Raw genomic sequence first — 24,792 nt, forward strand, 5'->3', positions numbered from 1 at the left:
TGGCCGCCGCCTCATAACACCGAGGGCTCAGTGTTTTGAGAAACCTCGTGTGGTAGAATTATTAAGTGAATCTTTAGCTGTTTCATTTTTTATAGTTTTTTTATTGGTTTCGATAGAGTGTTGATCATAGAACCATGACACACAACGAGAAGAGAATCGGTTGGCTTCAAGAGGGAATGATCGGGCTTGGAGGTAACTTGTTTTGTGCATTTTACATTTAATATAATCATCAATTATAAATTCAACCTCGTTAGAACGGGAAAATTCTCTCTCTATGGCTCAGCTATTTATAAAATTCGGCAAAAAAGTATCGTAGGATGTCTATTATCATTTCAGTATAAGATTATATAGCTATTATATATGCAGTAGGTATCTGACGCTTTATCTGTGCTGTATAAGGTTTTGTTTATATTTTTACTGTAAAAAACATGACGTCATCTAATAGCCTTGTTTGTAAATTCAAGCATCTATAACCCCTTAGTGTATATTTTTCGATGTTTTTACTCCAGAATGGTATTAGAACCATAGCAACCATTTTAATAAAGCAATATTTTTATGGACATACCAAATAGGATTGTGGTGGTGATGATGGTGATGGTGATGATGGTGGTGATGATGACAGGGATGGTGATGATGATGATGATAATGACAGTGATGGTGATGATGGTGGTGATGATGGAGATGATGATGATAATGGTGGTGATGGTGCTAACAGTGTTGATATTTGTGATGGTGATTATAATGAAGATGAGAATGATAGTGGTGATAATGGTCTTGATGACAATGATGTCAGTGATGACAATGATAAAGATGGTTGTGGTTATTATGATTAATATTTTATTACAATCCCATTTCAACTATTCTTTTTCTTTCCCTCTCTGGCCAAGTTCTGTTACCAGACACTATGGACCCAACCCAAAATAAATGTTTTCATTTCAGTTGGCGTCCTCTATGGCACAACCAGTGTAGCAGTTGGACATCCATTTGATACAATCAAAACAAAGATGCAAGCTCAAGCTGGGTTCGAAAAGACAAGCATGATCAAATCATTTGTTAAAACACTGAGAGAACAAGGAATCAGAGGTCTATACAGGTGTAGTTATCTATCCGTCAATCAATCCAACCGTCAATCCACCAACTAACCATCTAACCAACCAACCACTTTAAGCATCAACCAATTTATTTAACCATTTATCCAATTTATCCCATCATCTACCCATGTACCAATATATCCACTTACCCATCCCTTTGTCTATTCTCTCATCCATCCATTCCATTCCATCCCAATTCCAACCATCCATCTACCCATTCACTCATCCATCTATTCCTAAATCCATCCATCCCACCCCTCCATCCATCTATCCATCCATCCACCCACCCATCCAACCGTCCATCCATCCATCCCATTCACCCATCCATGTCATCCCATCCATCCACCCACCCATCCACCCATCCATTCATCCCACTCCAACCCCCACCTAGCTCTATTTATCGATCCAGCTATCCATCCACCCATTCATTCATCCATCTATTCCTAAATCCATCCATCCCACCCCTCCATCCATCCATTCATCCCACTCCAATCCCCACCTATCTCTATTTATCAATCCAGCTATATCCATCCACCCATTCTTTCATCTATCCACCCATCTCACCCCAATCAGTCCATCCCTTCATCTTCCTATCTCACTCATACATATTTCCATCAAATCAAACAACTAACCTTTTTGTCACTTTTAAATTCTAGAGGGTGTGTTCCACCTTTATGGGGCTCAGGCATCTACAGATCTACTCAGTTTGCTGTTTTTGAAGCAGTGTAAGTACTGAATATTCCTATATGACAAAAATATGACATATAAAAGATTATTTGCATGGAATTGACAACTACTCATTAGTGCCACCTGAAAATTATCAGTGTGGTAACGGTGTACCCTGTCCAATAAAGTTGTTATTATCATTATGCAACAATGAATCTTTTTTTTTTTACAATAGGTATACAATGCTAAACACAAGAAATGGAATAAGAGAAATTCCATTCACTGGAGGAATACAAATGTAAGACTATTATATTTTGACATATAGCTGAAAAGACCTCTTTAGTTTGGGATTATAATAACATTTTCCCACAGTACAGTTAGAGACACTTGAATAACTAAAGGTTACAAAAAAACAAAAAATCTAATTTTTCAAGAGAATGGCATTAGGTATGAAATGGGAAAATATCATGCTCAATCTAAAAAGGTCTTTTTCAAAATTTTTTAATTTTTCTTTTAAATTATATATTTTTTAATTTTCCAATTTTTTATCATTTATTTTCTTCATTTTTTATTTTTATTTTTTAACAGACGAGTTCTTGTCTCTGGGGCATTTGCATCAACAGCCAGAGCAATCATAGAAACTCCATTAGAATTAGCTAAGGTATAATATTAAATAAATTATCAATTGCTGCTGGTTTTCAAAACCAGTCTTTGTTGTAAATGTATAGTTCAATTTAATAAATTTTGTTTATTGAATGATTTTTTTTCATAGGTGAGAAGACAAACAGGACAAACATGGCATTTCAAAGGCCTCTACAGAGTAAGTTGTTCAATAAATGATTTATTTAATTTATTGTCATGAAATACAAAAGCATTGCATTCTGACCTACAAAATTGCTGTTATGAAACCCCCAGCCTCAATAAACCTTCTTCCTACTGCTTAATTGTGTTTTCATATCGAATTTCTTTTAATATTTAAGTTTCCCTATATTTATTTCTTGATAGGATTTGGTTTGACTAAAAAATACTGAGCCTAGCTCTTTCATGTTTGTGTAAGCAGGGGTATGATATTATTCTCAAACTTCCAAAATACCTTCATCACTTTCATTTCACCTGCTCACTGGTCACACCCAAGGCTTTTCAGTCAAGGTTGCATGGTTCAAATTTGAATGATCCTTTGAAACTGCCTTGCATCGTTGATGGAGTGGTTTCTGTGTGACAATGCAATGAAATAATGTGCAAAAAGCATTGAAATCAAAGTCATGCTTTTGACTTGATATTAATTTTCAATGTTGTAGGGATTTGGAGTGACATGGTGTCGTACAATGGGTCTAATGTGTACATATTTCATGCTGGTAGACAGTGGTCGGCGACATTTTCCAGAACAATTCAAAAAACCATTACTTGGTCCTTTTCTAACTTCAGGAATAGCTGCTACATATCCTTTTGAATAATTTGGAAATTATATTCACACATAGAAGTGAATTTTAAAGCTTTCCTTGGAATGAGATATAGGAACCATTGACTACCCTAAATAGAAGGCTATCATAAGGTTTTAGAAAGCTTACCACAAACTTGGGATATGTAAACCATTTCTGTGGCACCAGCCAGCTTAAATGCTGTGCATGTGTGTTGCAGCATGGTAGCTCTCTGGTGATATTTGAAAAATTAGTTTTAATGTTTGTTGTTTTTTTTTGTGCTCATGTTTGTATCAATCTAATGTCTTTGAAAAAAATGTGTTTTTGTAATATTCTTTAATTATTGTTACTCTCGGATGGTGGGTTGTTTGGCCGTTGGAATACATGAAATCTCAAGTACAAGGAAATTATGGAAAGTAAGATCATTAACGACATATTTGTTATTATTGTTACAATTATTATTGTTATCATCATCACCCTGCACACTATCATCATAATCACTATCATCTTCACATCATCACCATTAATGTCATCAGCAATAGTATCATTAACATCATTGCCAACACCATCCCCATCATCCTCACTACCATCATCGTAAACATCATTGTCATCATCACCGCCATCATTACCATAATCACTATCAGGATCATCACCATAAACATCATACACTTTACATTGCTTACATGGTTGTCATCAAACATCATACTGGTATAAGGGCATTGAGACGTTGTATAAATGCACTATATAAGAACCTCACATCATTATTATTATATAATAAATAAGAGTTGCAAGTAGCTAGTGGTAACATAAGCAGTGCAAGCCATCTATACTAATCCCCTTGGACTGTTTAATATTTCTTTTAAAATTATTAATTTACAGGGATCTTCCAGTCATCACTCGCATGAGGCTGGTGATAAAAGAAAAAGGTGGTTTCTTCGGCCTTTATAGAGGAATCCTTCCAGGATCCATCAGAAGTTTTATGTCGAACGGTTGCAGCATGATCGTCATGAGCTGGGCACAACGAAAAGTCTCAGAGTGGGGTTTGAGAGAGCAATTACGATAGTGTCATTAATTTTTAATAGAATAGCAAATTTTTACAATTCTGAGACTGTAAAATTCAAAATCTAAGTGCCCAACTTTTTGGTTTCTTCATTAGCACTTGTAAATTTTACCCCTTCCAATACTCTGCAGGACAAACTGATATCTCATAAGAATGCACATAATAATATTTTATTTATTTATCCAAACTTTCTAAATTATTATTTCATAAATTAAATATTATGAAAAATATTTGTGCAGTTGTAAAATTTCTTGTCAGAAAAATGCATGAATTTTAAATAGCTCCAATAACCCCCTTGCAATGTTGTCCTAGAGGAATATTGTTCTGGGGGACAAAATGATAGGCTGGCTTTTCTCATGCAAATAAAAATCCAATGTTTGGTCCCCCTGAATAGTCCTCTTGGGACTCAGTGCAAGGTGTCTATAGTATAGGTAAACAAATAAATAGTTTAAAAACGTTTTTCTGTCTCTTAGTCATGTTATAAATATGAGTTCAAAAGGTACTCATAAGGAGTTGAATATGTAACAAACATACTGTCATGTCTCTTAGTCTTGTTATAAATATATCTCCTCTGAAAGTCAGAAAATTCAGCAAGAATTTTTGTGTGAGAGAAGCGGCCATCTTGAAACCAAACTCATACTGTTCCAAAACGGTATCAAAAGTCCTAATTTGCATAATGTGAATATTCTAGCGCACGGTTGTAGTGTTATACGTCGAATACATCACATGACAATGCAGCCATATTGGTGTACCAAACAATAGAAACTTTCTACACAGTTTTTGCATAAAAGTAGAGTTCAATTCCCCGAGGATAGAAAATGTATTGTTTTGGTACCCCATAATGGCCGCTGTGACTTCACGTGGAAAAACTCTAATAAGTTTCTGATGTGTTCTGATAAATAAATGACTTCCAAGGCAAGTTTGTGTGATTGTAGTTTAGTCAGAATCATTTCCTCCTGATGGAAGATGCCTCACAAATGGAAGGACCCTGTTTTTCAAGCCCTGTGAACCAGATTTGATTTTGTGCTCAATCCCTTCAGATTCCCAAACAGCAGCATCAGCTAACTCCAGCACAAGGCTTTCCATTGTGTACTCCAAATGAAAAGCAAACTCCCCATCAAATGTCCATTGCTTTTTCTGCCAAGTTTGTTGGACGGGGATCTCTTTAGCACCTTTGAGTCTCTGCCAGTCTTGCCACACTTGTTGTCGAACAATTTTGGTGTTTTTGTCCCTGAGGTGCAATAGGATTGCCATATTTTGCTTTGGTGCGTAGAAAAGGGCACAAAGTACTGATGCCTGACTTGCAACTTTGACTCTTGCTGTTGAGAAAATTGCTTGATTTTTACCCAGATCACAACCTGTCCAATCTCTCTCACCAGATTTTGATTTTTTGTTTTCAGAATTGTGCCGCAGACATTTGTAACAATGTACTCTGAACCAGTTGCATCAATCACTTTCGTCAGATCAAAACCACAGCTGCCAATTTCCTTACATTCTCTGTATTCGTCTTCAGTCAGTGCAACTTCGATTACATTTGGACTTACTTTCATTGCTGGGATTTCAAGGGTGACAAACCGGACATGGGGTGTCTTTGGAGGAACGTCGCCGAAAAGCAAAGCAACCACAAGCTTGTTTCCCGAGAAATTCATTTCACATGATAAGATCTTGGTGCAATCCACTCTGATTGGCCGATACAGTAAAGTAGTATATCGGCTCAGTAATTTGGTATCTTTGTAGTAGGTGACTGAGTGGAATGTTGCCCCACTTTCAGGGACATTCCTTGGAGAGTAAAGATGGTTGATCTTATTCTCTCCAACATCTTTGGTTTTCCATGGTCTTCCAAGATAAAGTGAATTAATAAAAGTTTGAGTTTCTTTTCTTTTCTCAATCATGTCACTCCGGTTTAGTTCCTTGATTTTTCCAGTTCCCTTGACAGTATCAACGAACTCAACCTTTTCTGTGCTCCCTTCTACAGGCTCGTAAGTCTTCTCTGTAGAGTCTAACCTGAAACTTGCTATAGGCGTATGCCAACCAAACCCTGAGAGGCTCTCGTCCTTCTTCTCCCAGAGGTGTATATAAGCTTGGGCATCAAAGGTAATCATAGGACTGTCATTGTTTACAAATGATATGAGTTGAATAGGATGTTTATGGGCTTGAAATAACTCTGCGTTAATGCCTTCACCAACTTTGTTTTGAACACCTTGTCCAACACTTGATCTACCAAGGTTGAGTTTCAAGATATTTCCATCTGCAAGTCCAACCATTATTGATTCCTGGCGACCAAGGAATGAAAACGTTGGGTGAAAGGCAACAGTTGTTGGCTTCACAACATGTTCATTCATTGACACCAAGTTTCCTTCAGTAAAGAGCAAGTCCTGGGGTTCCAAGCTAATGATGGATTTAAGCTCAGTTGTTTTGAAACCCAGGTTTTCTTCCACAGGTTCAAACCCTTTTACGTCAAAAATACTGGAATTTGCATTTAACATTGACCATATCTGTATAGTACCAAGCTTGTCAAGGGTTAATATCTGTGTTGAATCTAGTGACCATTCCATAGATATCACAGTGAATTTCCCCCTGCACCCTTTTAAGACTCTAGGAGGGTAGATCGACAAATCCCACACAGCCAGATCTCCTTGAGCTGCAGCCACGGCCAATAAGGAGTGATCTGATGACAGCGCAGTGCAGTATATCCCTTTGTACCTTTTAGGGAGTGGGAGTATGGAGAAGATTGGGTCACTAAACCCAGACCAGAACTGCAATTCAGAATCCCTATAAGTTAAAAAATTCTCAGAAAACTTGTGATCTGGGATCTTGTTGTATGGAACGATTTCTTCCAAGGATAAGACATTCCCGTCAAATGCATCTTCCTCTGATTCTGGTATTTCTGTACCTTCGTCACTAACATATACTAAGTTTTGAGTATGATGCCATACTTTATGTTGCTTGTTTCGGTCCTTCTTCATTTGAATGTAAGTATAAGACAGCAGACTTTCCATGTTTTCCTCTATCTGCCCTTCAGTTGGGAGTATTCCTTTCAGGATCATGTTGCCAACTGTCTGCTGTGCTTGGTAATGAATGGCTAAACTCACGCTCACAGCCTCGCCAGCCAGGTCCTTGCACACTTCATTTAGTATATCTTCCTGTGTTGCTTGCATGGCTGAAGCATAGCACATCTCAGATTGCTCAAGTTCCAACTGCTCTTGCATTTCATTCACACTTTCTGTGAATCCATCCCTGTTGCTAGTAAAAGGCTGACACACAACATAATCAAGAATTTCGTCAATCCAAGATTGTACAAAATCTCGTATGAAGTAGAAATCCTCTAACTGCCATGCTTCATATGAACCAATTCCTAGCTCACCTCTGTAGGGCTGCGCCCTAATTCGTCTTCTCACAGCATTTTCATCCCTAACAACCCGAACCTTTGTCTCATAGAGCGGTATTTTGTCTCTCACTTTCTTCACAGTCGAATTAAGCCGACTTAAAATAACTGAACGGTCGACAAGGATACTTTGACGTTTTTGGTGTAGAGTGCGAAAACGGTCTTCCCTCTCTTTTTTCTCGCGTTCATATCGTTCTTGACTTGTCTTGATGAAAGCTGAGATATTCATCAATTGGTCTTCGTAGTTAGATGACTCCATATCGAGTTATTTAGTAATGTTAATCGTTATTTTGGATAAAGTTCGACGAGACGTGATTTAAATCGTCCGCCATGTTTATTTGTTTTAGCAGCAGATCGTAGGGAATCCTGGGAAAAGCGTCCTTGACAACCACAGGGATCCCACCATATCCTTTGTGACAAGAAAATAATATAATGTGAATTTTAGCTATTGATGGGTTGCAAGCATTCCTAAGAGAGTTAAAAGACAAAAACATGGCAACCATCGTGGTACTGTTAACAATGATGCTAATGACTATCTTCTGTTAAATGGTACCAACATGGCCATGATGACATAACATGCAAACGAAGAATTCGTAATGTTTTCCCAATTCATACGAAGTGTCATTCTCTTCAGAATAAGCTTATTTGTTTTAGTTGTATCCTTATTTATAGGTCTTCTCATGTGCAACCTTTGAACAATTAAAGGGATAAGCTTGGCCAAATGACACATGGTCTGAAATGTGAACTGACCATTACACTCAAGTTTTAAGGGTCTATTCATAGTTTTTTTTACACAACAATTTATTCAGCAACCAATGCTGTCATTGAGATCATTCAAAAATCTGTTGGATAATTTAATAACTCACAAAATCTTTAATTTAAAAACTGATTGATATATTTATTACAATCCAAATATTTATGAAAATTAATGTTAATCCATGATAATTTATCAATGTTTTCCTTTCTATTTGGAGGGACTGATTGAGGCCTTCCCTAACCATGCAACCAAAGACAGACTCTTTCCACTTCAGACAAACTCATTTGAAGGTTGTCCAAATCCATACCTTTACATGGTATTTTTTAATATCTTGGGAAAATATAATAGACAATACAAGTTTTGCATTCTTAAAAAATTTATGTTATGTTATTTTTTGCTCAGTTTCATTCATTTTCAAAGCCAATTTGATATAACTATGAACTTATGATAGTATGGACATCACCGAACTGGGTTCGGAGAAAGGATTGCAGATTAAAAGTTTCATCTTTGTCAGCAGAGTCGTAGACCTTTGGAAGCACAACCATTGCATATCTTTCTGGCGTGAAAATCCTGGCAGTTCAGAGACATCCTTAGTAATGGAGGCAGGCCATGATTATGATGGTACCATATTATGTCCTCATTCATTCAAGATATACTCTATAATCTATATTGTATGCACTGTTGGTTATAAGTCTATATATATTGGAGCAGTAGATGTTGTTAAACTAAGTCAACCATGCATGCTATTTTCTTCTAATTCTAAGGTTGTGAGAGGTTTAAGGAGTGAAAGAGGAGAGTTCCCTATAGCAACCGTAGTTATGAACTTCTGCCGCAGACCAACCAGCAACACAGGATACTACACCACTTTCTAAACTTTCTGATTTTTTTCGATTTTGAAAAAAAACTTGTCTTCCACACATGATATAGCTCTGATTGAAATATACTATTATCTAGTTTTCTCACTGGACTCTGAAGATGGCTAAGTTCTGCTCAGGTCGTCGAAACGTCAGTCACCACCAACAACAGTCTTTTTCATGACAACACTCACCCGGACGATCACCTTTCACAACGACTGAATATATTATGTTTTCCTTTGCTTTCCTTTGTTAACGAAACGTTTATGAAAAGTTGTTTTGATCAAACAATTGTACAAAAGCTTGACACTACAGTGTTCTGTGCCGTCGCCATTTCTAACGTCTTTTTGGAAGAATTCCCTGTGTCGACATTCCCGGCCATATTGGAAGCACTTGCAGTTTGTTGTCTCACTTCTTTGTCATTTTTATCACGATCTTGAACTTCCTGAAATTCACCGTCCCATGCAGACTGCACAACCTTCTTGTTTTGAGCATTATGAAGAAATTCTTTGTATATCAACAAAGCAGTATCTTCGTAGCGATTATGGATTAAGATTTCTGACTCGGAGTGAGTTTTTCGTAATCTGACTTTTATCATATGCACGACTTTGGCAAATATTTTGATCGCTCAGATCTGAGAGATCGGCTTCTATTTTGAGTTCATCGCTTCATATGGGCATTATATCAAGAACATAGACTATTTTTAAGGTTTTCCAGGAGTAAAAAAGAGAGAAAAAGAGTCATCTGTGAGAGCTACTTTTCTGACATACCTTCCGTCTTGTTGTTATGTATACGTTGTCGTCCTTTCTCGTTACCAGGTTCTTGTCACACAGGCAGCCCAACATCAGTTTCGTAATTTGTCAAAGTTTTGACCATAAAAATATTGTTGATTCGAGAACTCAAATGTTATGATTTCTTTACTTCATAAATAGAGAGTCATGCAAATCGTCATTAAAATCTGTTTAACTAAACCATTGTTCAGTTTTTGTATTTTATCTATGAAAACCAAAAGTCATTGCTTGGGTTGCCTGTGGAACAACAGGTTTCGACAAGACTACTTGGCCCCTCCAAAAAAGAGGGCACTGAAGGAGGGTATTGACAACATATCGTTTTTTCTCTGTCCTTTATGCTTTAAGGGCATTCTAAATCAACGGCAAAACCCTGGATACTCAGGTGGGTTTATTTGGTTATTACAGTAATTTTTTAGTACGCTTTTTATAAAAACAGCAAAACCATATTTGAAGATAATTTCTGAAAAATTTCAAAATCAAAAGTATATATGTTATTTTGAAAAAGCTTATTAAATTTTTTTGTCGCATTTGTTTTAAGTTGATGTGGTTATTTAAGTGAAGAGGAAAAAGAGAACAAATTTTTGTGTGCGTGACGATGGCGGCTGCCGATAGTATCGAGGTGGATCTTCATCTTCATTCCAGTACAAGACATCCTATAGAACTACAGCGATCTGGTCCTAAAGACTTGAAATATAATGTTAGGATTTCTGCTATACATCGTCAAACAGTAAGTTGTTTGTTCTTCGAGATCTGTTTTTTATTCATTCCTACCTTAATTCCTACCTGTCTACAGTGTACTTGTATTACCTAGCTGTCTGCCTGCCTGACTGCTTACCTACCAACCAATTGCAAACGACCTACCTACCTCCCTACCGTTCCCTACCTACCTACCGACCTCACTACCTCCATTCCTCCCTACCTACCTACCTCTCTACCATTCCCTACCTACTACCTAACCTACCTACCTGTCTACCTAACTACCTACCTACCTGCCTACCTAACTACCTACCTACGTACCTCCCCTACGTACCTCCCTACGTACCTCCCTCCCTCCCTACATCCCTACCGTTCCCTACCTACCTACCTACCTACCTACCTACTGACCTACCTGCCTACCTGCCTACCTACCTACCTACCTACCTACCCACCTACCCACCTACCTACCTACCTACCTACCTACCTCCATTCCTCCCTACCTCCATTCCTCCCTACCTCCTTACTTCCCTACCTACCTATCTACCTACCTACCTACCTACCTACCCACTCACCCACCCACCCACCTACCTTTCTACATGTCCATCCACCCACTCGATCTTATTTTTCATTTTTACAGGTGTGTGAAAGAGGCTCCAAAAATATCATTCTTAAGGTACAATATCTTATCTATTATTGTTCAATTTAGTGCTTTATAATTTTTTGAGTTCATACACCAAATTAAAATATGGTGACCAATAATTCAACTAACTATTGTTTTAGACTGAATAGGACTCTTGTGTTCATGTGGAAACATAAATAAAGCATAATTTTCACATGTATGCCATATTTTCAATAGTAAATAACTGTCACTGATATATGCAAATTTATGATTTTTGCTGAAGATACTGCGAGAATATGACTGTATTGAAGTGAAAGGTGATGACCACAATGAAATCTTCAATGAAACAGACTTCTTTACTTATTCTGTTTCAACAACAGACCTCACTACTCTAGTAAGTACATATTTAATTCCAATTGGAATTTCAGTGGGCAAATAGCTACTCTATAGAAATGCCACATTGCTAAATCCCATATTTTTTTAATACCACAACCTTCTTACAAAGCTATATATCATATTCCACAGGGATTCACAATAAATGTGTTCAATAAGGTAACAGATGATTCAGCAACATCACACCTTGGACAAGGACACATAACACCATTACAGCTCAGTGGTAGTAATGGCACTTTGATAGTACCCTTGATTGATAAATCTTTTCAAACCATTGGAACTATTTCTGGTAAGTATACACTGTCGTATAGAGCAGTTTCCGTATGACTGCGAAAAGCTCATTGCCATAAGCGTGACGTGCCGTGACCATTATGCTTTCTAGAATTTTAATTGGCTGATTTTTTTCATGCGCAATGTGATTGGTCTGGCATTGCTGTGACCTTGGCACCGTGTCTGCACTGTGTTCATGCCATGTTTCGCACATTTGATTAGATGGAGAGTAAATTCTTGCACAATGTGATTGGTCTGGCGTATTCCTTGCTGTGTCACGACCGTGTTCGTGCCGTGAACTTTTCACAGTCATATGAAAACTGCTCTATGTCTTGATAAATGAACTCAAGTCTCCTGGGGCTATTTTGATGAGACCAGATGGAATCATGGGAAGATATGGGTGTTTTTTCACTATATTGGAAAATGCTTAAAATAGTTGAATATAGTCTCCTGGGTATACAATAATAATGCCTGATGGAATCATGGGAAGAGATGAGTTAACGTTTTTCACTTTGTTGGAAAATTATCAATTACATTTGGGAATTGTATTACGCATGAGAGGAGTAAAATTGGATAATAATTTTATGCATTATTTTAATTTGTATTAATTCACACTTAGTGGTCCTTAGTGTGGTGTATTAAGTTGTCATGGTAACCATGGCAGCCATGTCACGACTCACTGCTTCTATATTGCACCTTAAGAATGACGTTCTGGTCAATGCAATACCTACCTATATATACCCCTCCCATATAGATATATACATGTTCTGTATATTTAACAGCTATACACATATAAATTTTTAACAACTTATTTAGTTGATTATTTGCTGGTGAAACCATGGCACCATCCACTCAATACCCCATCTGAACAAGACAGGCATACTAGAGGTTTAAAGGACCAGAAAAAAGATGGGTCATATGTGTGTGGGCACAGAGGAGCAGGAGAGTCATTTGGTTCAACAAAGTAAGATGTTTTATCTAACTTTTTATCTAATATAGAGGCTTTGCACCATCGTGTGATGGCAGCCATGACAGGGGGCAGGAACAATTGAATCTGACCTAATCTGATTTACATGAGAAAGAATTCAGTTTCCCAGGGAAAAAAGACTATTGTTGTGCCTCCTGCCATGGCTGCCATCACGTGATGGTGCAAAGCCTGTATAGCCAAGGACCAAGTGGAACACCCTAAAAAGAGGGGGGAACAGCTTAGATTAGAAAATGTAAACTATAAGAGACTAGTATGCAAAGGGGTAAAGGTGGGGTGTGGGGGAGGGGGAGGGGGGAGACCAGGAAAATGTATGGATTATAGCAAAAAGTGTGGGGGCTATAGCTCCTCAGCCCCTCCCTCTTGCCCCTCAGCATCCCTGATAGCCCTCCTTATTAACTTCTTAAATTCAAAAGTCTTTTTAAAATTAAGAAATTCAATGAATAAAGATCCACTTTGCAAGAAATGTTTTACAAAGATTGTGTAATATTTGTGATTAGGCCATGGGAATACCCAGAGAACACTATCAGTGCTTTCAAAGCTGCTCACAGAATGGTGAGTATATGTTTGTTTGCATCTGCTTGACGCCCATTCATTCTTGTCATTTTCTTTTTTTTTTTTTCTTTCATTTCGTTTACTGCATTTTTACTGTCATTTTCAATATTCTGTGAACTCAGACATATTTGGGTCTCATTGTGAAATTGGTTTTCACTGCCACCAGTCAAAAGTATAAAAGGTACTGACTGATTATTTTTGATTGACGGTAGCGAAAAACATTCTCACCTGATCCCTTGTTGACTCATTCACTTCTATAAATTTCTTTAACTCATTCCTAAAATTGTTCCCTAGGGTATAGATTTTGCAGAAATGGATGTTCAAATCTCAAAGGACAATGTCCCAGTCATCTTTCATGATACTACGGTCAAGCTTTGTTTAGAGGTGTGGAGGGAGATTGAAATTTTCAACAGTTGATCAGGGTCGAACTGAGGAGGGTATATTGTATCTCTTCAGAAAATATCCATACCTCCCCCATGGAGGGGGATTGGAATTTCCAAGGGATGGGGAGGCTCTAAGGAGGTTATATTGTGTAGTACCAGAAAATATCCATACCTCCACCATTAAGGGGGATTGGAATTTCAAAGGGGTGGGGAAGGGACTGAGGAGGGTATATTGTGTAGCTCCAGAAAATATCCATACCTCCACCATTAAGGGGGATTGGAATTTCAAAGGGGTGGGGAAGGGACTGAGGAGGGTATATTGTGTAGTTCCAGAAAATATCCATACCTCCCCCATGGAGGGGGAATGGAATTTCCAAGGGATGGGGAGGCTCTAAGGAGGTTATATTGTGTAGTACCAGAAAATATCCATACCTCCACCATTAAGGGGGATTGGAATTTCAAAGGGGTGGGGAAGGGACTGAGGAGGGTATATTGTGTAGCTCCAGAAAATATCCATACCTCCACCATTAAGGGGGATTGGAATTTCAAAGGGGTGGGGAAGGGACTGAGGAGGGTATATTGTGTAGTTCCAGAAAATATCCATACCTCCCCCATGGAGGGGGAATGGAATTTCCAAGGGATGGGGAGGCTCTAAGGAGGTTATATTGTGTAGTACCAGAAAATATCCATACCTCCACCATTAAGGGGGATTGGAATTTCAAAGGGGTGGGGAAGGGACTGAGGAGGGTATATTGTGTAGCTCCAGAAAATATCCATACCTCCACCATTAAGGGGGATTGGAATTTCAAAGGGGTGGGGAAGGGACTGAGGAGGGTATATTGTGTAGCTCCAGAAAATATCCATACCTCCACCATTAAGGGGGATTGGAATTTCAAAGGGGTGGGGAAGGGACTGAGGAGGGTATATTGTGTAGCTCCAGAAAATATCCATACCTCCCCACAGAGGGGGATTGGAATTTCCAAGGGATGGGGAGGGTCTGAGGAGGGTATATTGTGTAGCTCCAGAAAATATCCATACCTCCACCACAGAGGGGGATTGGAATTTCCAGGGGGTGGGGAGGATCTGAGGAGAGTATATTGTGTAGTTCTAGAAAATATCCATGCCTTCCCAAAGAGTAAGGCTTAAGAGTTCAACACAGGTAGCAGAATGTTAAAAGTCCATGCCATGTGAATATATATTTTTTAAATAACTACTGTATGTATTTGTCAACAGACATTTCCATCATCACCATCAAAGGAATCGAAATCAACATTTTTTGAGATTCCAGTCAAAGATTTAACTGCAGAACAGATGAAAACAATTAAAGTATGTTGCATTAGACAGGCATATCTCTGTCTCTCTCTCTCTACTTAACAGGAAATTAAAATTTCCAGGGGGTGGGGAGGGTAGTTCCAGAACATATCAATACCTCATCCATGGTAAGGGGTTGGTATTTCCAAGGAATGGGGAGTGTCTGAGGAGGGTATATTGTGTAGTACCAGAAAATATCCATACCTCCACCATGGAGGGGATTAGTGTTTATAAGTGGTGGGGAGGGTCTGAGGAGGTTATATTGTGTAGTTTCAGAAAATACCGATACCTCACCCACGGAAGAAGTGTCAGAGAGATTGTCAATTTTTTTTGTTTATTACAGGTGTGGGAATGGAGTGAGATGGCAGCAAATCAAGGGGCAAGGAATAAAGGTCTCAAGCGAAAGCATGATGAGAATAATACTAGTACGAGTTCTTCATCAAAACCAGATGTCACTGTAGATTATATGCTGTTTCCTACTTTAGAAGAGGTACATGTATTTATTACACATTTAGGGTCGATATCTGTGAAATAAAGCCATAAATAAAAAACCTATCAGTGAAGTGATATGATGTCACTTCACAGTAAAGCTGTACAATAAGATCTAGATCTTGTAACATATTTTAGTTTTGACCAATCAAAATGGACCCTAACCTAACCCTAACCCAACAGTGGCCAGAAAAAATTATACCATGTAAATTTAAATAGAGCTTTTTGAATGCTAAACACTGCATGCAGTATTGCATTTCAAAATCTTGTGGGGAAATAATGAATGAGAGATGCTAAACATTTCAATTTGACATATTTTAAGGCATATTCTGTATCTTTTATTTTAGGCACTTTGTGAGGTACCACAGGAATTAGGTTTCTTTATTGAGTTGAAGTATCCATTTCGAGAAATGGTAAGGGTAACAGTAAACACAGGTACAAGTTACGAAAAACCTTTAAATTTACACTCTGCGTACCCATACTCAATTGACACACTAACAACACTCCAGGGGCGGATCCAGGGGAGGGGTGCAGGGGGTGCACCCTGGTTACACTTTATGCTCCTACTTCGAAGATAACCAATACTGTTTTTCCCTTTGATTCTAAGGGGTGCAACCCTCCCTGGGTTAAAATTGTGCGCAGCACCCCTCCCCAACTAAAGTCTTACTGAACTTGTGGATATGGCAAGAAAGGCTAAAGATAAAACATGCCTGTGTGCGTTATTGACAGGTACATTGCCCCACCCCCTATCACCAAGACCTCGCTTGACAAGACATGCTTGTACTTTTCAAATTTGTAATGATAATGAAAATTTTGATAAGGTGGAGGAGTGATTGATTTGCCTATGGGAATGATGGACTTACGTAGTATATAAATAAAATTATGCTAAACTTTTCTTCTAGTATGAGGAGAGCATCGACCACTTATGCATAGACAAGAACCAGTTTGTGGATTCAATTCTTCAAGTGATATTTGATAAGGCAGGAGCTAGAAAGATCCTTCTTGGCTGTTTTGACCCAGATATATGTGTCTTGTAAGTCACTTATGGGGCTGGTCATTTATCACCTGGGAGGTGGGGGGCCTATCAGAATTGCTGGAGGGTCACTTTGCATTAAATGTTTTCATATGTTCATTTTTGAGGTCATTTCCAAAAATATCAATTGTGGGGTCATTAACATCTAGTAAGTGCTTCGAATGGGGGGGGGGGGGGTCTTGCAGGTTTTAATTGAAATAATGTCTCCCCCTTAAGGTAATGAACAACATTAGCCCCTGTAGATCTTATACATCCCCCGATCCCTTGAGGTTCTCAACTAGTTCAAAGTAAAATTCAGTATCCAATAAACATACTTAACATGCTTACCCCATTTGATAGGTGCCAATCAAAACAATCCAGACACCCAGTTTTCCTCATCACTCAAGGGCAAAATACTATCTGGGACCCATATCTTGACATACGTGCAAGAACAACCGAGATGGCTGTGGCTTTTGCCAAGTCTGAGAATCTAGATGGCATTCATATATTCTCTTCTCTGCTGTTTGATCGACCGGCAAGCATTGAGAAGATCTTGCAGAAAGGTCTTACTTTGATTGCATGGGGACATGAAAATGATAAACCTGAGAAGAAGAAGTGGCTGGTAGAACATGGAGTACATTGTGTACAAGTTGATGAGTAAGTACATCTGACAGTATTGTGATGATGCTGATGATGGCCATGATGGTTATGATGATGATGATGATGGTTATGATGATGATGATGATGGTGGTGATGATGATGATGATGGTTATGATGATGATGGTGATGGTTATGATGATGGTGATGATGATGGTGATGATGGCCATGATGATGATGGTGATGATGATGGTGATGATAATGGTGGTGATGGTGATGATTGCCATGATGGTTATGATGATGATGATGGTGGTGGTGGTGATGGCGATGGTGGTGGTGATGGCGATGGTGGTGATGATGACGGTGGTGACAATGGTGGTGGTGACGATGGTGGTGATGATGGTGGTGGTGATGATGGTGACGATGATGGTAATGATGATGATGATGGCCATGATGTTGATGATGGCCATGATGGTTATGATGGTGGTGATGTTCATGATGATGATGGTCATGATGATTATGATGGTGATGATGTTGAAGATGATGGTGGTGATGATAATGATAGCACTGATGATTATTTTTGTTTCCAATGATTACCAATATTAATTAATATTTTCTCTCTATTCATTTTCCAGCATATTTGAGTCTACAAGAAACCATACTACCTCTGATTAATAAGCACTACAAATTAATCCATTTAACAAAAGTACTTCATATATTTAATATTTTTTTAACTGTGCAGTGGAATGAAAAGCTAAAGTATTTAATATTTAGCACATGAATATTTTGCATTTAGTTCTATGTTGGCTATGTACAATAAAAAAACATTAAAATGCATTCAATTTTTATGAAAGTTATTTTTTAAATTTCTTTAGAGGCTTGAATTCAAAATTATGATTTTACGCTTTTTGACTTGTGTACTTTGATGAAAAATAATCTGAAATTGAATTATTTTTGTGTCTTCAATGTTTGTGGAAGGTAAAGTGTTCTTACTTGGCCTGTGATAAAATAGTATAATGTTCATTAATAAGGTACTAATATTATTTTATACTCATTAAAAATTGTTGCAAGCTATCTAGTTCGGTCTATATAATATGAACTATTATTTGGTTTCACTTGATAGCATTTCCTTTTTCATGCGAAATGTTCATCTGCAGAATAGACCTCTTGCATGTGACGTCAAAGCAGCTCAGGATAAAACAAAAGAATTTCAATCTCCTGAGAATTGGGGTTTATTGCAAATTTTCAATAGAAGTTTTCCATTTAACTTAGCCCTTATGGTTATTTCAGACAGCTAGTACCTGAACCCTTTATTTTTTCTTATCATTTATAATTTGTAATCGTAATTGTAATGGATGGTACAAATAAACAGTTGTCGTTGTTGTTGGTTGACAGCACATGGTGGTCCGTGTTTAACCATCATTTGGAGCAGATAACGAGATTCAAAGACTTTTACCAGCTAATTGAAACCCAGCAAGTACCAATTATGATACACTATACATACTTCATTAGTTGGTTTCTATCATTGACCAAGTAAAACCACTTTGAAAATATGCAGGGTATGACACCACTTATGCGTCTGCAAATGTTGTGCGACGAGATACGCAGAGAATAGAAATGTAAGAAAGTTTTCATTGTTGCCAAGAGTAGAGAAAGCTTCTACTTTGCTCTTCAAAGAATGTTGCGCATGGAAAATTGATATGAGCAACTTGCAATGCTATAATGTTGCAGGTCAAGCTGCACCATTTTGTTGCCATTATAACTAGAACTTAAGTCTGGGATTCTTGGAAAACCCAAGGGCACAAAGGTATGGTACATCATGACTGTGTGAGACGAACAATCCATTTACCTAGAATCTCCTACTGCAGAAACTTGTTAAGAAATTCAATAGGCAAGGGAAAAACAATGGTGGAGTTCTTCTCTGCCGAGATGGTGTTGAGTGTCTGGAGGTATCGGAGCTGCATGGCATGGGTTGAATCATTCATGGTGTCAGCAGCCTCTCGTAGAGCTATTGATGCTTTCTTCTCTCCGTTGGCGCAAATAAGCTGTGTAAATAAATAATGACATATCAAGTGAATATTCATTTTAGTGGGGGGAGGGGTGGTTGTGGAGTGGTTGAGGGGTGGGGTGGGGACCCTTTTGTACAACTTATTTGCTACTTGGTTGAAAGTGCAGAAAAGCTAGCGCAGTAAAAAAAGAATGGCATATCAAGTGAAGATTCATTTTAGGGAGGAGGGGTGGTTTAGTAAAACAGCTCGATTTACGTGGGATAGGATAACGTGATCTGTTAGTCCAAATGTCCTATTAAAAATACCTTGGCGCTGGCTTCCCTCGTAGCTTCTGCCTCGGCAGCCATTGCGCGTTGTAGCTGGACGGGTAATCGTACGTCTTTCCTGTGGACATCAAATAAAGTTTAGGAAAAATTCGATCTTTTTGTATAATACGAAGCTTAACTTCCATTAAAAATTATTGAGGGCATATTACTATATCTTCACGGGTCATACAAATGGATGAAGGAGGTGCGCAAGAAGGATTGCACATTCTGGTAAAATTCTGGTCTAGAAATGTTGTCCGGCTTTTCAGACCCCTTGTATGACGACAAACTAAAGGAGCTCAATTTAGAGGTCAAAACAAAAGAATTTCAATCTCGAGAGAATTGGAAACCTATCGTTATGTCCTCCAAATTGAAGTGCATTCCCATGTGCTGCAAGGAGTCTATTCTTGCTGTTATCAACTTATCGTTAATACAAAGGCATGCGTCACAAACGATCATGAACCTTCTATCGCGCGCTATCATGATCAAGTTAACTGGATTTAGTTATGAGTATAAAAGGTCAAAAAATACATACATTTCGACACGTTCAACATGCACACCCCAGGGATTGGTTGCTTCGTCAAGGATCATCTGCACATAAAACAAACAAAAGAAATTGACTTAAAGTAATGATATGCGCAGTATTTACAGCTTTTTCATGCACGTTTTTAAGGGTATCTATATACGTCTTTCCTAGTTTTGATAGTTGCGCACTCGCCTCAATCCAAACTTCCCCCGTCTATCCAAACCTTTTCTTTTTCAAAAGAATATTTCATGGTATAATTTCTACGCTTTCTGCTCCTAAAACTATGGACCTCTTGCTTAGTAGGCAACACACTAACTAACCAAGCCACACTTGCTCCTTAAACAAGTATGTGGGGTCACTGAGGATCAAACTATGGACCTCTTGCTTAGCAGGCAGCACACTAACCAACCAAGCCACACTTGTGACTGAGGTCACTTAGGATCAAACTATGGACCACTTCCTTATCAGGCAACACACTATCCAACCAAGCCACACTAACCTGCATCTGCGCACTAAGTTCTTCTCTCTTAGTCAATATATCCGACAGGATTCTTGTGCCTATCATGTTTCTAAGTGTAGTCTGAGCCAAGAGCTTCGTAGACGCTTGAACGTTCTGCACATTGGTGATAGATACCGTAGCATTTGTGATCTTGAAGAAGACGACTGCGTCCACAGTTACCGTTACGCTGTCCCTCGTCAGACACTGAATGTGATGAAATAGAATATAGGGATGAGTTAAAAAGTGGTGGATGTGTGCTGGTGTGCGGCGCAATAATAAAAAACGGAGCATCTGCGTTTTCGTCAAAATTTGTTCTTAAAGTATTACTTGGTTTCAATCAGCTTACGAAATTCTTTGAAATTCATTATCTGTCCAAAAATCCACGCGAGAAAGGAAATGACGTCAAGCGAAACCCAGCAATGGAGACAATTTTGGCGCTCTTACCTCCTGTGGTGGGACGTCAAACGCCAAAGTCCTTAGGTCCACAATGTCGTATTTATCGATGCAAGGAAGGAAGAAGAACACTCCTGCAAGGAAAAAAAAACAATAATAAATAGTTTTCTACCTGCGTGGAATCAATGATCGTCCCTTGGCATCGAGGATACTTTATTACAGTTTATCCGCTTCTTCTCTTCCAAAAAAATCGAGTCTCCCCTCCTCCGCTCAAAGTGAAAAGACTTCTGAATTCTAATTTAAACCGGGGGTTCACTTTAGTTATGAGCCTTTGGCTCGAGTGACTAAGCGATTGCTAGCTCTCCGTTATCGACATAAGATAAATCACAATACATAAAACTTTGAGCAAGATGTTGGATTTTTTAGAAGCGATCATCCAAATGTTTACGGGGTATACCGGGGATGTACCGGGGTGTGACAACTTACCGGGTCCTCGAGATCCACCGGATATTGTCCGACCAAGTCTGAATATAACCACACGTTCGAACTCCTGTACGATCTAACCAAACAAATAAATTATGTAAGAACGCTTTATCCGGGGGAGGAGGGGGGGGGGGGTGGGGGCACTTTATTCACTGAATCAACTTGCACAAGAATGCGGAGCAATATGCACGCAAAAGTATAAAGTTAAAAAAAGATTTGTATAATTTAAAGAGGAATGCGAGATGGGACTTGTAACATCTTGTCTAAAAATGTGTTTGCGATCCACGCCTTTTTCTTTAGGCGTAAAATAAACTTTGGTAAAATTTGAAGATGAAAGCGACGGTGACGGGACTTGTGTCACAACAACCCATGTTGACATTAATAAAGCGTACAACAGTCAAATGCTCGTTTAGGCTCAATATCAGTCTTTTCGAAGACTAAGAATAATAGTGTGACAAGTTTTGCGTTACAATCCTCCGCCGTTGCCGTTGCGTTACGTTGCGCAAATCTGATTTGTGCGTTTGAACATTAAAACATTATGAGAAATCGTTCCACTTACCTTTAAACAAAAGATTAACGAAAAAGGGAAAGTACAGACCACTACTACAAAACAGAATACAACTGCAATAGTACCGTAGGCTCCCATAGTACCGCCATCTGGTGCGCTGGCTGATAAAAAACAAACAAACAAACAAAACCCCATTAAATTTTTTGTAGCAGGTTGTATAGTAAACAAACAACACTAAAGCTGGTCCCTAAACTTACAAAATAAAAATAAACAAATTTTTAGGTTCTGGATCTAAATATTTTGCATAAACTGCTTCGAAATATGTTGTCCTGTAGATTCTGAACATTAATGTACGGTGATTTTTTTTAGAGCCACAAGTTCAAAGCTATAAATAGTTATAGACTTCTGGGCCCAGTTGTACAAAGGGTGGATAGCGCTATCCGACGGTTACGTACTGAAAACCTTATCCAGTGGATAAAGTGAAGCTGTTATCCAATAAATTTATCCACTGGATAAGATTTATCCGTCGGATAGTGCTATCCACCCACGTACAACTAGGCCCTGTTTGAGTTGTTTTGTTTTGTTTTTAGTTTGTTTTTGTTTTGTCATTAAAAAAATGCTTTCATGAGTTTCTTTTTGCTTTTTTTAACCTTTTCATTGCTTTTTCCTTCCTTCAGTTTCCATTCTTCATTAATTTCAACAGTGTTTTTAGAGTAACGTTTTTAGGGTAACGTTTTTAGGTTTAAGAATTATGTTGTCGTAAAAACGACAAAAGATTGTCGTAAAAACGACTAAAGACCAGGTAAAAAACCCACGCTTGATATCTCAATTGATATCTCGCAGCCAGACACAATTTGAACTTTATAAATATTGACTAAAATTTTGACAAAGATATTGTTATGACATAAAAGGTTATTATCATTAACATTAACGCCAATAAAAACCGTTTCAATCTTCAATTTTTATTATACCTTTTTAAAATCTTCGATATAATAAAAATTGAAACTGAAGAATCTTCTATAATGAATATAAATTCTTAAAAATAGCGATAAAGAATTTCAATGACTATAAAATGCTTTGTTATTCTTGATATTTTGAAAGAGAGAGAATATAAATAATTGATAAAATTCAAGAAGGGCGCAGCTCTCTGAAAACGCCTCTAGAACCACGAATCAAACGAAAAGAAAACATTCTTGCAAAGGCGAAGAAATGTGATTTCAAGGAAAACTGGTACACAATTTAAGCTTTTGAGTGAAAATCCGTTACAATTCAGTAAGATATTCAAGCTTCAAAGTCTATAACAATTCAATATAAATTAAAAAATGCTAGTACTGTAAATGAGTGACTCCTCGAAGGTCTGAGACCTCAATAAGTTTTTAAATATAATTTCAGTTCAAACTTTGAAAAATCTTTTTTTTCCTATTCTGCGTTTCTCAAAAGTCAATTATTTTTATTTTATATTTACACCAACGTAGACCATACTAGCTTTAAACTAGCTAGTTTTTTTTGTTTATATTCAGTATAGACTCAATATAGTAATGATAAACGTCTTTTCCTTTTGAACTACTTGAGAAGACACTCGCTTTATTTAATCAGCAAAGCATAAATTCCATTAATAGAAAAAAATTGAATGGCGTGAAAATTATTAAAAACGTTAATGTAAAATAAACTTGTAAGACTGTAATTATAAAGCATAAGGTTAATGGTTTAAATGAGAATGCAACTTGCTTATAAATGAGTTTTCAAGGACTGACAACATTAAGATGTTTATTTTTAATTTTTGATGGTGTTTTATAACTGTCTTCATGTTATTTAGATAAACTCTGAGTACTGTTTTATAACTCCGGATATTAAAGAACTGCTGATATTTGTCATGAAATAATTACATAAATAAATATATTCTAACGGTTGATTCATTTTACCCTAAAAATGGATCGAGTCGCCTTAGTGTAAATCCCGCCAACGATATTTAAAATGGAAAAAATATATATATAGCACTTTCTATATCTAAAAACTCCGATATTATCATTATATTTTATTAAACTGAGGTTGATATATTTAGAAAATTCATATATCATTAGGAGCGCTCAGTAAGTAAAGTTTCTATAGACTTCAAGAACCGCAGTAGTGAATAAACGACTCTAACATTAACTTTATTATACGAAAACAAATAAATTTAAGAAGGAATGATTGCATGGCTTTTGTAATTGTGTAGATAATATTAAAAAAAGAGAATAGTTTTGTACTTACTACTTGTGCAGTGGACGGTAGGTAGTTGTTGGAAGGCACAACCTCTACGTTGAGGAGATTCAGCCATATTGTTCCGAGATTCGAGTTGTAGGTGTTCAGGAGCTGGACTGACTCTGTTTGCATGGTGCACTCGGGAACGATGGTCTTGTGAGGCGATTCCATGATGATCTAACATCTCCACCACTCCCAAATTTTACTTTGAAATCATTGACATTTTGTAAACATCAACTACGAGAGGTAAAGCCACCCGTTATAAAGCGCTTCTGCGAATGTCGTCATACTAAACCTACTCTCTTCGAAACATAGCAGGGGAAAATATAATTGCTTATTTGAATGAGAAAAGGGCGCCTTGGTTACGCAGAAAGGGAGAGAACATCTGTTCAAAGACCGCCATGTTTGATATTGAAATGAAAAAGACTGGGTTGGATATTGGGGTTTTTAAACTTCCCGCGTGGCTTCTGTTTGTTTACATCTTTTACTTCCGCTT

General features: G+C 37.8%; 3 protein-coding genes and 1 pseudogene across 3 annotated transcripts; 2 read left to right on the forward strand and 2 right to left on the reverse strand.

The window, feature by feature from the left end:
- The first annotated feature begins 41 nt into the window (after positions 1-41).
- Positions 42-5,154, forward strand: LOC116304145 (mitochondrial substrate carrier family protein S). The gene is made up of 9 exons (XM_089025255.1): positions 42-192; positions 940-1,093; positions 1,748-1,816; positions 1,993-2,055; positions 2,346-2,418; positions 2,530-2,577; positions 3,056-3,192; positions 3,523-3,591; positions 4,055-5,154. The coding sequence occupies exons 1-9, from the start codon at positions 135-137 to the stop codon at positions 4,236-4,238; spliced, it is 855 nt and encodes a 284-aa protein (XP_088881381.1). The 5' UTR covers positions 42-134; the 3' UTR covers positions 4,239-5,154.
- Positions 4,390-7,945, reverse strand: LOC116304144 (uncharacterized; annotated as a pseudogene).
- A 2,332-nt stretch (positions 7,946-10,277) lies between these two features.
- LOC116304130 (glycerophosphocholine phosphodiesterase GPCPD1) lies at positions 10,278-18,729 on the forward strand. The gene is made up of 14 exons (XM_031713789.2): positions 10,278-10,404; positions 10,561-10,749; positions 11,356-11,391; positions 11,621-11,731; positions 11,863-12,019; positions 12,817-12,964; positions 13,486-13,540; positions 13,835-13,924; positions 15,157-15,249; positions 15,578-15,724; positions 16,071-16,136; positions 16,626-16,756; positions 17,096-17,392; positions 17,968-18,729. The coding sequence occupies exons 2-14, from the start codon at positions 10,618-10,620 to the stop codon at positions 18,005-18,007; spliced, it is 1,503 nt and encodes a 500-aa protein (XP_031569649.2). The 5' UTR covers positions 10,278-10,404; positions 10,561-10,617; the 3' UTR covers positions 18,008-18,729.
- Positions 18,025-24,646, reverse strand: LOC116304132 (band 7 protein AGAP004871). Its single transcript, XM_031713793.2, has 8 exons — positions 24,306-24,646; positions 22,107-22,216; positions 21,551-21,623; positions 21,116-21,198; positions 20,672-20,875; positions 20,182-20,237; positions 19,647-19,725; positions 18,025-19,377 (listed from the first exon to the last, which is right to left on the reverse strand). Exons 1-8 carry the CDS (start codon positions 24,478-24,480, stop codon positions 19,192-19,194), a joined length of 966 nt encoding a protein of 321 aa, XP_031569653.1. The 5' UTR covers positions 24,481-24,646; the 3' UTR covers positions 18,025-19,191.
- Between the last annotated feature and the right edge of the window lie 146 nt (positions 24,647-24,792).

Source organism: Actinia tenebrosa, unplaced genomic scaffold (assembly GCF_029948245.1).
Source record: "Actinia tenebrosa isolate PJP-AT-01 unplaced genomic scaffold, QUT_ActTen_1.0 PGA_scaffold9__36_contigs__length_13948895, whole genome shotgun sequence".
Lineage (NCBI taxonomy): Eukaryota > Metazoa > Cnidaria > Anthozoa > Actiniaria > Actiniidae > Actinia > Actinia tenebrosa.